Source organism: Lepidochelys kempii, chromosome 23, assembly GCF_965140265.1.
Source record: "Lepidochelys kempii isolate rLepKem1 chromosome 23, rLepKem1.hap2, whole genome shotgun sequence".
Taxonomy (NCBI): Eukaryota; Metazoa; Chordata; order Testudines; family Cheloniidae; genus Lepidochelys; species Lepidochelys kempii.
Window position 1 is genome coordinate 14061193 of NC_133278.1, and position 10484 is coordinate 14071676.

General features: G+C 65.0%; 3 protein-coding genes across 7 annotated transcripts in view; 1 reads left to right on the forward strand and 2 right to left on the reverse strand.

Moving 5' to 3' along the window:
• BRSK1 (BR serine/threonine kinase 1) overlaps positions 1 to 1146 on the reverse strand; it is a 33032-nt gene extending 31886 nt beyond the window's left edge. The window contains exon 1 of the mRNA XM_073322007.1: positions 741 to 1146. Coding sequence (XP_073178108.1) covers positions 741 to 849 — 109 coding nt within the window. The 5' untranslated portion in view covers positions 850 to 1146. The remainder of the gene's footprint in view (positions 1 to 740) is intronic.
• LOC140902360 (uncharacterized) overlaps positions 1 to 10484 on the reverse strand; it is a 138915-nt gene that overhangs the window by 11177 nt on the left and 117254 nt on the right. The window lies entirely within an intron of this gene.
• HSPBP1 (HSPA (Hsp70) binding protein 1) lies at positions 1359 to 10449 on the forward strand. Of its 5 annotated transcripts, none has more exons than XM_073322104.1 (9): positions 1359 to 3376; positions 5533 to 5649; positions 5844 to 6019; positions 6168 to 6381; positions 6792 to 7016; positions 8652 to 8807; positions 9019 to 9115; positions 9281 to 9392; positions 10083 to 10449. In XM_073322104.1, exons 3-9 carry the CDS (start codon positions 5891 to 5893, stop codon positions 10158 to 10160), a joined length of 1011 nt encoding a protein of 336 aa, XP_073178205.1. In that variant the 5' UTR covers positions 1359 to 3376; positions 5533 to 5649; positions 5844 to 5890; the 3' UTR covers positions 10161 to 10449. The 5 variants fall into 5 exon arrangements, with proteins under 5 accessions (XP_073178205.1, XP_073178203.1, XP_073178204.1 ...); XM_073322102.1 differs by lacking the exon at positions 1359 to 3376 and adding an exon at positions 4800 to 4897; XM_073322103.1 differs by lacking the exon at positions 1359 to 3376 and adding an exon at positions 4815 to 4890.

The window sequence follows — 10484 nt, forward strand, 5'->3', positions numbered from 1 at the left end:
AGGGACCCCCCACCCCAGATCCCATGGCTGCAATGACCCCCCAACCCCATCGCACCAGGGACCCCCCATTCCATGACCCCACAACTCCACTGACCTCACCCCAGACCCCATAAGTCTATCAACCTCCCTACCCTAAGCTCCTGGCATCACTGACCCCCAACTTGCCCAGCTCCATCCCTGGGGGGATATTAAACCCCCTCCGACTGCCCACATTCCTCCTGTGTCCCTCTGACCACACTCTGGCCCGGTCCAGTGGGGGTGGGAAGGAATTCTACTGGGGGCCTTTACGCTGAGCCCATCACCCTTGCATCTGGGCAGATGATCTAAGCTGGGAAGTGTCTGTGTGTGGGGGGGTAGGGATGAAATATCTTGTAGAGTCCACCCCCCCCCAGTTTCAGGGCGGGGAACTTACCCCAGGCAATGGGGGGCAGAAGGACTCTGTATTGCCCCCCCCCCCCCAGTATCAGGGCGGGGGATCTACCCCAGGGAATGGGGGAGGGGAAGGGCAGTGTATTGGGGCCCACCCCCTTGGTATCAGGGCGGGGGATTTATCCCAGGCAATGGGGGGGCGGGAGGATAAGGTATTGGGGCCCATCCCCCCGGTATCAGGGCGGGGGATCTACCTCAGGGAATGGGGGGGGGAAGGGCGGTGTATTGGGACCCATCCCCTGGTATTAGGGCAGGGGATCTGCCCCTGGGACCGCAGGGGGGAGTGGGGGGGGCCGGTGCCGCAGACTCACCCGTCTGGCCTTTGCCCAGGGTCTTCTCCAGCCGGTAGGGCCCCACGTACTGGGCGTGCTGGGGGGCCGGGCCCGGGGGGTGCCCCCCAGGCTCCTTGCCGCCGGACATGACGGCCGGGCCCCCTTTGTCTGCCACCTCCCCCCCCCCACCCCGCCTCGATTCCCCTCCCTGGGCAGGAACAATAGACGGAGGCCCCAGCCCCTCAGCCCCGCATGCCGGCGGATTTGGGGGGGCCGGGGGGAGGGGTGGAGGGACCGGGGCCGGGCGGGGGGGCTGGGCTGGGAGGGAGGCTCACCGCCCGGGTACCAGCATGATAGAGGGGGCCCTCCCCCCCCCCCCTCCCGCCAGGGATGCTGCGACCGGTGCTGGAGGATGCTCGTCCCTGGCTCCCCCCCCCAGCTGCCTCCTCCCCCTCTCCCCCCCCCCCCCGCATCAGCATCCGGGCACCGGGTGACAGTCGCCGGCGGGGTGAACCCGGCCCGCCGCGCGGGGGGGCGCAGAGGGGGAGCGGGGGGAGGGAAGGGGGGTGTGATGGGGGGCGCAGGCGGGGGGGGGGGGCTGTCGCTGGGCGGGTGTCGTGCCTCGGTGGCCGGGAGGGGGGGGACTCAGGGTCTGGGTGTCTGGCAGGGTAACTGTGTGATCGTGGGTTGCGATTGTGGTGTGTGTAATTGTATCTGTGATCGTGTGGCTGTGATTGTGTGACTGTCATTGTGTGATTGCTGGGTGTGCCGCTGTGGCTGTGATTGGCTGCATAATTGTGTGCTGCTGGTGTGTGTAATTGGGCTGTGATTGTGTGACTGTCGTTTTGTGGGATTGTGGGGATTGTGGTGTGTGTAATTGGGTCTGTGATTGTATGGCTGGGTAACTGTGTGATTGCGGCTGTGATTGTGTGATTGTTGTGTAATTGGGTCTGTGATTGCATGGCTGGGTAATTGTGTGATGGCAGTTGTGATTGCAGTGTGTGTAATTGTTTCTGTGATCGTAAGACTGTAACTCTGTGAGTGATTATATGGCTGGGAAGGTGTGATTGTTGTGTGTGTAATTGGATCAGTGATTATATGGCCGGGTGATTGTGTGATCCTGGCTACGACAGACTGTTGTGTGTCTAATTGTGTCTGTGATTGTATAACTGTAACTGTGTGGTGGTTGTGTGTGTAATTGAGTGTGACTGTATGGCTGGGTAATTGTGTGATGGCAGTTGTGATTGCAGTGTGTGTAATTGTTTCTGTGATCGTATGACTGTAACTCTGTGAGTGATTATATGGCTGGGAGAGCGTGATTGTTGTGTGTGTAATTGGATCAGTGATTATATGGCCGGGTGATTGTGTGATCCTGGCTACGACAGACTGTTGTGTGTCTAATTGTGTCTGTGATTGTATAACTGTAACTGTGTGATGGTTGTGTGTGTAATTGAGTGTGACTGTATGGCTGGGTAATTGTGTGATGGCAGTTGTGATTGCAGTGTGTGTAATTGTTTCTGTGATCGTATGACTGTAACTCTGTGAGTGATTATATGGCTGGGAAGGTGTGATTGTTGTGTGTGTAATTGGATCTATGATTATATGGCTGGGTGATTGTGTGATCCTGGCTACGACAGAGTGTTGTGAGTCTAATTGTCTCTGTGATTGTATAACTGTAACTGCGTGATGGTTGTGTGTGTAATTGAGTGTGTATGGCTGGGTAATTGTGTGATTGCGGCCGTTATTGGCAGGAGTGTAATTGTGTCTGTGACTGATTGTAACTGTCTGATTGTGGCTGTGATTGTGGTGTGAGTAACTGTGGCTGGGATTGTTTGGCTGTGTAGTTGTATGCTCATGGCTGTGACGGTGTGATTGTGGTGTGTGTAATGGTGTCGGTGATTATCGTGGTATTGTGTGACGGTATGATTGTGTGTGGAACTGTGATTCTCTGTGTGCAACTGTGCGAGAGAGAGACAGGCTGTGACAAAGAGACACGGGGTGTGTGATCTCTTTTAGAGTGTGACAAAGACAGTGAATGTCAGTGTGCCTATGGGTGTGTGTGTCCCATGTCTGTCGCCCCCTGCTGGAGGGGCTGGACCCTGCGCTGTGTGTGTGACCCCTCACAGGGCACGGAACAGCTCACAGCCCAGCCTGGCCTCAGCGCCCCCATCCGACCCCCCTGCACCTTCCCCATTAGCTCTGTTCCCCAGAGACGGGCTAAGTGCTGAAACGCCAGCTCTGATGTCCCCTCCTTGCTTGTTCCCACCCCGCAAGCGGCCGGCTTGGGCCCTCTGCAGACACTGGCAGCTTCGGCCCCGTTTCCAAACTGTCCTCCCCAGCCGTACCGGCTAGGAACTTTTTTTTTTTCTTTTTTAACTGGACGCCGAGATTCGGGAGCCGTCCTGGGGTCCTTGGCCGGCGGCTTTATCCGGATCTGGGTCCCTAACCTCCGTGCCTCTTGGTCCTCAAGCTGGCCCTGGGGATTGCTGTCATGATCCCGGGTTGTTTCCAATACCCGGGCCGGGGCCAGCACTGGTCCTGGGGGACCAGGCGCCGTTGGCATGGTCAGGGAGGCACTGGGCAGGGGCGCATCTAGTGTTTGGAAATGGATGTGACCTTTCCTGATGTTTCCCCGCACGGTGGGGCAGGACCCGTGCGATGGCCCCCGGCCCATGGTTGGCTCCTCTTTTTAAATGCAAGGCTGAAATCCCAGTGATTTGGGGGTTTTGTTCCACTGGGGCTGGTGAGGGATGAGTCGCTGCCTTGCCCCCCCACCCTAGATACCCCACAAGCCCCCCGAATCCCCCCCCGCACACCTCCCCTGGATCCCATGCCAAATAATCCCTCCCCGCAGCCCCCTTCCCAACCCCTTGTGATGGGCCCTTGCTGGCCAATCCTGCCCCACCTGATCCCCTCACAGCCTCTTCAGTTGCTCCTGCACTCCCCCCACCCCATCAGCCAGCTCCAGGACCCCCCTGCCATCGCCCCCTCTTGGATCCCCCTGCCCAGGAATCGGGGCCATGCCCCATCTTTTAAACAGTCCCTTGGAGGAACCCATCGGAGTGGCAGACCCCCCCTCTTCCACCAGAGCCAGGCCCTGCGGCCTGCCAGCCTCTAAGACTGAGCCCTGGGCTCCAGTCCCCCTGCTTCAACTCCGGAGCTCTGCCCAGAGCTGGAGAATCCCCTTGTTCAGGGTGAATTGTCTGGTCCCTGGAGTGACCCTTTGTCTCTCCCGACCCTCCAGTTGCTCTGGGTCATGGCCTTTCACACCCCATTCGTTCCACCCCAGCCAGCCCCAGGACCCCTGTGCCACACGGCTCTGGTGGGCTGCCTGCAGTGGCTGTAAACCCCCCTGCCTGCACCCACCAGCGACCTGGAGTCTGGGGGCGGGGGAAACTGAGGCAGGCACAGGAACCATCCCTGTATGACAGAAAATTCCCACTTTGTCATCCACCCCCCACGGGAGGGCCCCCACCAGCCCCGCCCCAATTCCCCCTCAGTAATCCCACCTAGATCCCCCCAACTCTCCCTGGATCCCCCTGCCCAACCCCCCAGGGCCTTCTAACATCCTCACCCAGCCCCCCCCTCAGATCCCCCAACCTCCCCAATTCCCCACCCCCCAGCAATCCCACCTAGATTCCCCCAACCCCACCTGCCCAACACCCCCTCAGATCCCCCCAACCCCACCCCCAATTCCCCCCTAGCAATCCCACCTAGATTCCCCCAACCCCTCCCCTAGGTCCCTCCTCCCAACCTCCCCCATGGATCCCAACAACCCCCCACCCCAGCAATCCCACCCTGGATCCCCCAACTCACCCCCAGCAATCCCACCTACATCCCCCCAATCCCCCCGCTTGACACCCCCCCAGATCCCTCCAACCCCCGCCCCCAATTCCCCCCCAGCAATCCCATCTAGATCCCCCCAGCCCCCCAACTCCCCCCCAGCAATCCCATCTAGATCCCCCAAACCCCCCCGCTTGACACCCCCTCAGATCCCCCCAACCCCACCCCCAATCGCCCCCCAGCAATCCCACCTACATCCCCCCCGGCTCGCGCCCAGCCGCCCATGCTCCGCTCCCGCCAGCAGGGGTCGCCCGGCCCCGCCCCGCCCCCTCCTCGCGGCCCCGCCCCCCGCCCGTCCGGCTAAGATGGCGGCGCCCAGGGCTGGGAGTGGGGAGCGCGCGGCGCGGTAGGGGGTGAGCGGGGCAGAGGGCGGTGGGGGAGGGGGCGGGGGGGGTGGCTCAGAAGACCGGGGGGGGCAGAAGAGGGGGGGAGCGGGGCAGGGAAGAGGACGGGGGGGTGGCTCAGAAGACCGGGGGGGGCAGAAGAGGGGGGGAGCGGGGCAGGGAAGAGGACGGGGGGGTGGCTCAGAAGACCGGGGGGGGGGCAGAAGAGGGGGGGAGCGGGGCAGGGAAGAGGGCGGGGGGGGTGGCTCAGAAGACCGGGGGGGGGGCAGAAGAGGGGGGGAGCGGGGCAGGGAAGAGGACGGGGGGGTGGCTCAGAAGACCGGGGGGGGGCAGAAGAGGGGGGGAGCGGGGCAGGGAAGAGGACGGGGGGGTGGCTCAGAAGACCGGGGGGGCAGAAGAGGGGGGGAGCGGGGCAGGGAAGAGGACGGGGGGGTGGCTCAGAAGACTGGGGGGGCAGAAGAGGGGGGGAGCGGGGCAGGGAAGAGGACGGGGGGAGGTGGCTGAGGGGGGTGGGGCAGAAGACAGGGGGTGGGGTGATATGCTGCCCCCTGTTTAATGGGGGGCACCTCCCTCGCTACCCTGTGCCCCACAGCCTGGCTGGGTCCCCCTCCCATGCTGACCTGGGTTCTCTCCCTGCCCCCCAGCAGACCCTCTTGTGCTGCCAGCAGTGGGAGCCGGACGTCAGCGACACCCCCCCCGTCACAGGCCGAGTGCTCAGCACGGACCCAGCGTCTGGTAACGCCTGGACCCCCCGGACCTAGGTAATGGAGGGTGGGGTCGATGAGTTAGAGTTGGGGGGCAGGGTACGTGGGAGCCAGGACTCCTGGGTCCCCTCCCGGTTCTGGGAGGGGAGTGGGGCTTAGCAGTTAGAGTAGGGGGGCGTTGGGAGCCAGGGTGCCGGGGTTCTCTCCCCAGCTCCGTACCTGACTCCTGTTGTCTGTGCCTTTCTCTGCAGGGCCCGTGGCCGAGGCGCCGGCTCTTTGGCCCCGCACTGCCCCAGCCATGGCTGAAGGGGGCGCCGGGGGGAATCAGCCGCCGCGCGAGCATCCGCAGAACCTGCAGGGGCTGCTGCAGATGGCCATCACCGCTGGCAATGCCGAGCCCAGCCAGCTGGAGCCCATGTCTGACGAGGTGCGATCACTCCTGGGTCCTATCCTGACTTTGGAGGGAAGTGGGCTCTAGTGGTTAGAGCGGGGGGGGGGAGCCAGGTTCTCCCCCTGGCTCGGGGAGGGTTGGGACGGGGCTGGACGCTGACCCCCATCTCTCCCTGCCCCCCCAGCGGCGGCAGTGGTTGCAGGAAGCCATGGCCCAGGCGTTCAGGGGGCAGCTGGAGGAGGTGGAGCAGATGAAGGAGTGTTTGCGGGTGCTGGAGGCCGTGTCCCCTGGAGGGGACGGCGGGGAGACCTCGGAGCCGGCCGAGGGGGACCCCTCCCGCCAGGCCAGCGCGCTGGAGCTGCTGGCTGAGCTGTGCGAGAACTTGGACAACGCCGCAGGTATGGGGTAGAGCATTCAGGGCAGGGGGTTCTGGGGGGCAGGAGAGGGGCACTCGGGGCAGGACGGGAGGGAGCCGGGATGGGGGATTATCCTGGGAGTGCTGGGGCAGGGGGGATGGGAACAGGGGGGTGGTGTTGTGGGGGGAAGGCAGTGAGGGTTCTGGGGGGGGGGTGGATTGTCAGAGCACCAGGGCTGCCCCCAGAGGAGGCCTGATCTCTGAGATGGGGCCCCCTGAATGGGGTCATGGGGGGTGAACCATGTAATTGAGCCTGCGAGCAGGTGACCGCACAGGTGACCCCCACAGGGTGGGGCTGGCTTAGGGGGTGCCTCGCTGGAGCTGCCTGAGAACCCCCTGTGGGTACCATATGGTCTCTGGGGCACCTGCTGTCAAGGCCCCTCCCCCCCCCAGATTTCTGCAAGCTGGACGGGATGCGGCTGCTGGCTCATCGCTACCTGGAGCACCCCATCCCGGAGCTGCGCTGGCGTGCTGCCCACCTCGTGGGCACCTGCGCCCAGAACGTGCCCAAGGTGCAGGAGCAGGCCCTGGCGCTGGGCTGCATGCGCAAGCTGCTGCGGCTGCTGGACCACGACGGGGCCGACGCGGTGCGCATCAAGGCGCTCTTTGCTATCTCCTGTGAGTCCTGCAGGGGGCGGGGATGGGGCACGGGGCCTGTCCCCTCTAGGGGGCGCTGGCTCTGATCCAGCCCCAAGGCAGTGGGTGGGGATGGGGCACGGGACCTGTCCCTCGTAGGGGTTGCTGGCTCCTGTCTGGCCGCAGGGCGAGAGGTGGGGATGGAGCACGGGGCCTGTCCCCTCTAGGGGGCGCTGGCTCTGATCCAGCCCCAAGGCAGTGGGTGGGGATGGGGCACGGGACCTGTCCCCCGTAGGGGTTGCTGGCTCCTGTCTGGCCGCAGGGCGAGAGGTGGGGATGGAGCACGGGGCCTGTCCCCTCTAGGGGGCGCTGGCTCTGATCCAGCCCCAAGGCAGTGGGTGGGGATGGGGCACGGGACCTGTCCCCCGTAGGGGTTGCTGGCTCCTGTCTGGCCGCAGGGCGAGAGGTGGGGATGGAGCACGGGGCCTGTCCCCTCTAGGGGGCGCTGGCTCTGATCCAGCCCCAAGGCAGGGATGGGGGTGGGGCACGGGACCTGTCCCCCGTAGGGGTTGCTGGCTCCTGTCTGGCTGCAGGGCGAGAGGTGGGGGTGGAGCACGGGGCCTGTCCCCTCTAGGGGGCGCTGGCTCTGATCCAGCCCCAAGGCAGGGATGGGGATGGGGCACGGGACCTGTCCCCCGTAGGGGTTGCTGGCTCCTGTCTGGCCGCAGGGCGAGAGGTGGGGATGGAGCACGGGGCCTGTCCCCTCTAGGGGGCGCTGGCTCTGATCCAGCCCCAAGGCAGTGGGTGGGGATGGGGCACGGGACCTGTCCCTCGTAGGGGTTGCTGGCTCCTGTCTGGCCGCAGGGCGAGAGGTGGGGATGGAGCACGGGGCCTGTCCCCTCTAGGGGGCGCTGGCTCTGATCCAGCCCCAAGGCAGTGGGTGGGGATGGGGCACGGGACCTGTCCCCCGTAGGGGTTGCTGGCTCCTGTCTGGCCGCAGGGCGAGAGGTGGGGATGGAGCACGGGGCCTGTCCCCTCTAGGGGGCGCTGGCTCTGATCCAGCCCCAAGGCAGGGATGGGGATGGGGCACGGGACCTGTCCCCCGTAGGGGTTGCTGGCTCCTGTCTGGCCGCAGGGCGAGAGGTGGGGATGGAGCACGGGGCCTGTCCCCTCTAGGGGGCGCTGGCTCTGATCCAGCCCCAAGGCAGTGGGTGGGGATGGGGCACGGGACCTGTCCCTCGTAGGGGTTGCTGGCTCCTGTCTGGCCGCAGGGCGAGAGGTGGGGATGGAGCACGGGGCCTGTCCCCTCTAGGGGGCGCTGGCTCTGATCCAGCCCCAAGGCAGGGATGGGGATGGGGCACGGGACCTGTCCCTCGTAGGGGTTGCTGGCTCCTGTCTGGCCGCAGGGCGAGAGGTGGGGATGGAGCACGGGGCCTGTCCCCTCTAGGGGGCGCTGGCTCTGATCCAGCCCCAAGGCAGTGGGTGGGGATGGGGCCGTCTAGGGGCCACTGGCTTCACAGCCATAGAGATGACTGGGCCCCATGGTAGCAGAGAGGCCAGGGGGCGGAACCCTTGCTTTCCTCTGCCCCCAGAGGCCGGAGGCGGCATTGCAGCGCGGGGAGGAGCTGCATGCGTTGCCCTAGCTGAGGCTCTCTCTGCCCCTCTCCCCGGCGCCAGGCCTGGTGCGCGCCCAGGAGGGGGGCCTGCAGCAGTTCCTGCGGCTGGACGGCTTCTCGGTGCTGATGCGCGCCATGCAAAGCCCTGTGGAGAAGCTCAAGGTCAAATCTGCCTTCCTGCTGCAGAACCTGCTGCTGGACCACCCGGAGCACAAAGGTGAGGGGCCTCCGGGACGCTGGGGGGCGCTGCCCTCTGCTTCCCGCCCGGCCCGGCCCCCTCTGCTCGGCCAGGTGCCACCTTCTGCCTCCCGCCCGGCCATGCCCTGTCTCCCACCCAACCTGGCACTGGGGGGAGTCATCATCCTCTGTCGTCATCCCCCACCTGGGGCCATGCTCCAGCCCCCTAACTCGCTGCTCTCCCTTTCTAGAGACCCTGTGCTCCATGGGGATGGTGCAGCAGCTGGTGGCTCTGATCCGCTCTGAGCACAGCCCCTTCCATGAACACGTCCTGGGGGCCCTCTGCAGGTGAGATGGGAACGGGGGTGCGGGGGCCAGGACTCCTGGGTTCCCTTCCCAGATCTGGGAGGGGCATGGAGCCTAGTGGGTAGAGCTGGGGGGTGGGGGGGGGGAGTGATGGGACCTTGGTCTGTGCTGAGAATAACCCCCCATTTGCCCCGCCCCCACCCGCAGCCTGGTGACGGATTTCCCCCAGGGGGTGCGGGAGTGCCGGGAGCCGCAGCTGGCGCTGGAGGAGCTGCTGAGGGAGCGCTGCCAGCTGCTGCAGCAGCAGGAGGAGTTCCAGGTAGGAGGGGGGGGGAGGCTCTTCCGGGTCAGAGCCACCCGCATGTCGTCCCTCTGCTCGTCTCCCCCTGCCTGGCGCTATGGGGCACCACCCTCCGGCCACACCCCATGCACAACCTGAGGCTGCCCTCTGACCGTGCTCGGTCCTCTCCCCTCGCCTGGCACTGGGGGCACTGCCCTCCGTATGCGATCCAATAATGATCCCAGATCTACTCGGTCCCCTCCGCAAGCATCTCCGTGCATTTGTGGGTGAGCTGGTGCCGCGGCAGCCCGGCTCACAGAGAATCTCTGTCCTTGCTCCATCCAGTCATGAGATCCCGCGGCTCCTTAACTAAACTAATGGCATGGTGGGTATGTGGGGGGCAGAGTGGTCCTTGCTCATTACCGCCCCTGCTCCCATCTACCCCCATTTCCTTCCCAAGCGGGAGTTCAGCTGGACTGTGGTGAACTTCCCAGCAGCAGTGCCAGGACTGGGCCTCCTGCTCAGCCTGCACACAGTGCCCCCTAGTGCCCGCACCAGCACTGACTGCCTGGGGAGAGCGCCCCCTGCTGAGCCCGCGCCCCGCAACGCCCCGCTGGGTCTCCTGTCCATACCACAACCCACCCGAACCCCACTTAGCTTGGGAACTTTCCCACCCTGCCGGCTGTGGGGCAGCCCAGCTGCTCACCCGTGCGCCTTGTGTTCCCCTAGGAGGAGCTGGAGTTCTGCGAGCGGCTCCAGCGCGTCTGCTTTCAGACGCCCCCCGAGGACAGCAGCATGGATCGATGAGTGCCCCCAGTGCCCCCCCCCCCCCCGGATCGGTGTCCCGTCCCCCACCCCCACCCCGGATCGGTGACTTCCCTGAGGTGCCCACTCCTCAGAATGGTGGTTTCTTCCCGGCCTTTTCTGTTGTCTCGTGTGGGTGGCTTTTCTGAGGGCCCCTGGCTGCCTGCCCCCGCCACCCCACATGGGGCTGGGGAGAGGGGCTGGAGCCACCCCAGAGAGAGAGGCCCTCAGCTGGATCAGAACCAGGAGCCTCTGGCCCCCATTTGTTCTGTGTAGATCCTGCAAGAGACACCCCCTCCTCCCCGCCACTCGAGTTGTAATGGTGAA

What these genes read in the sequence shown, in the direction of transcription:
- HSPBP1 (XM_073322104.1), top strand. Translation starts at nt 5,891, where the DNA reads ATGGCTGAAGGGGGCGCCGGGGGGAATCAGCCGCCGCGCGAGCATCCG. An exon ending in GGCGCTCTTTGCTATCTCCT is followed by an intron (nt 7,017 to 8,651) that starts GTGAGTCCTGCA and finishes CCCCGGCGCCAG; the next exon opens with GCCTGGTGCGCGCCCAGGAG. An exon ending in GTCCTGGGGGCCCTCTGCAG is followed by an intron (nt 9,116 to 9,280) that starts GTGAGATGGGAA and finishes CCCCACCCGCAG; the next exon opens with CCTGGTGACGGATTTCCCCC.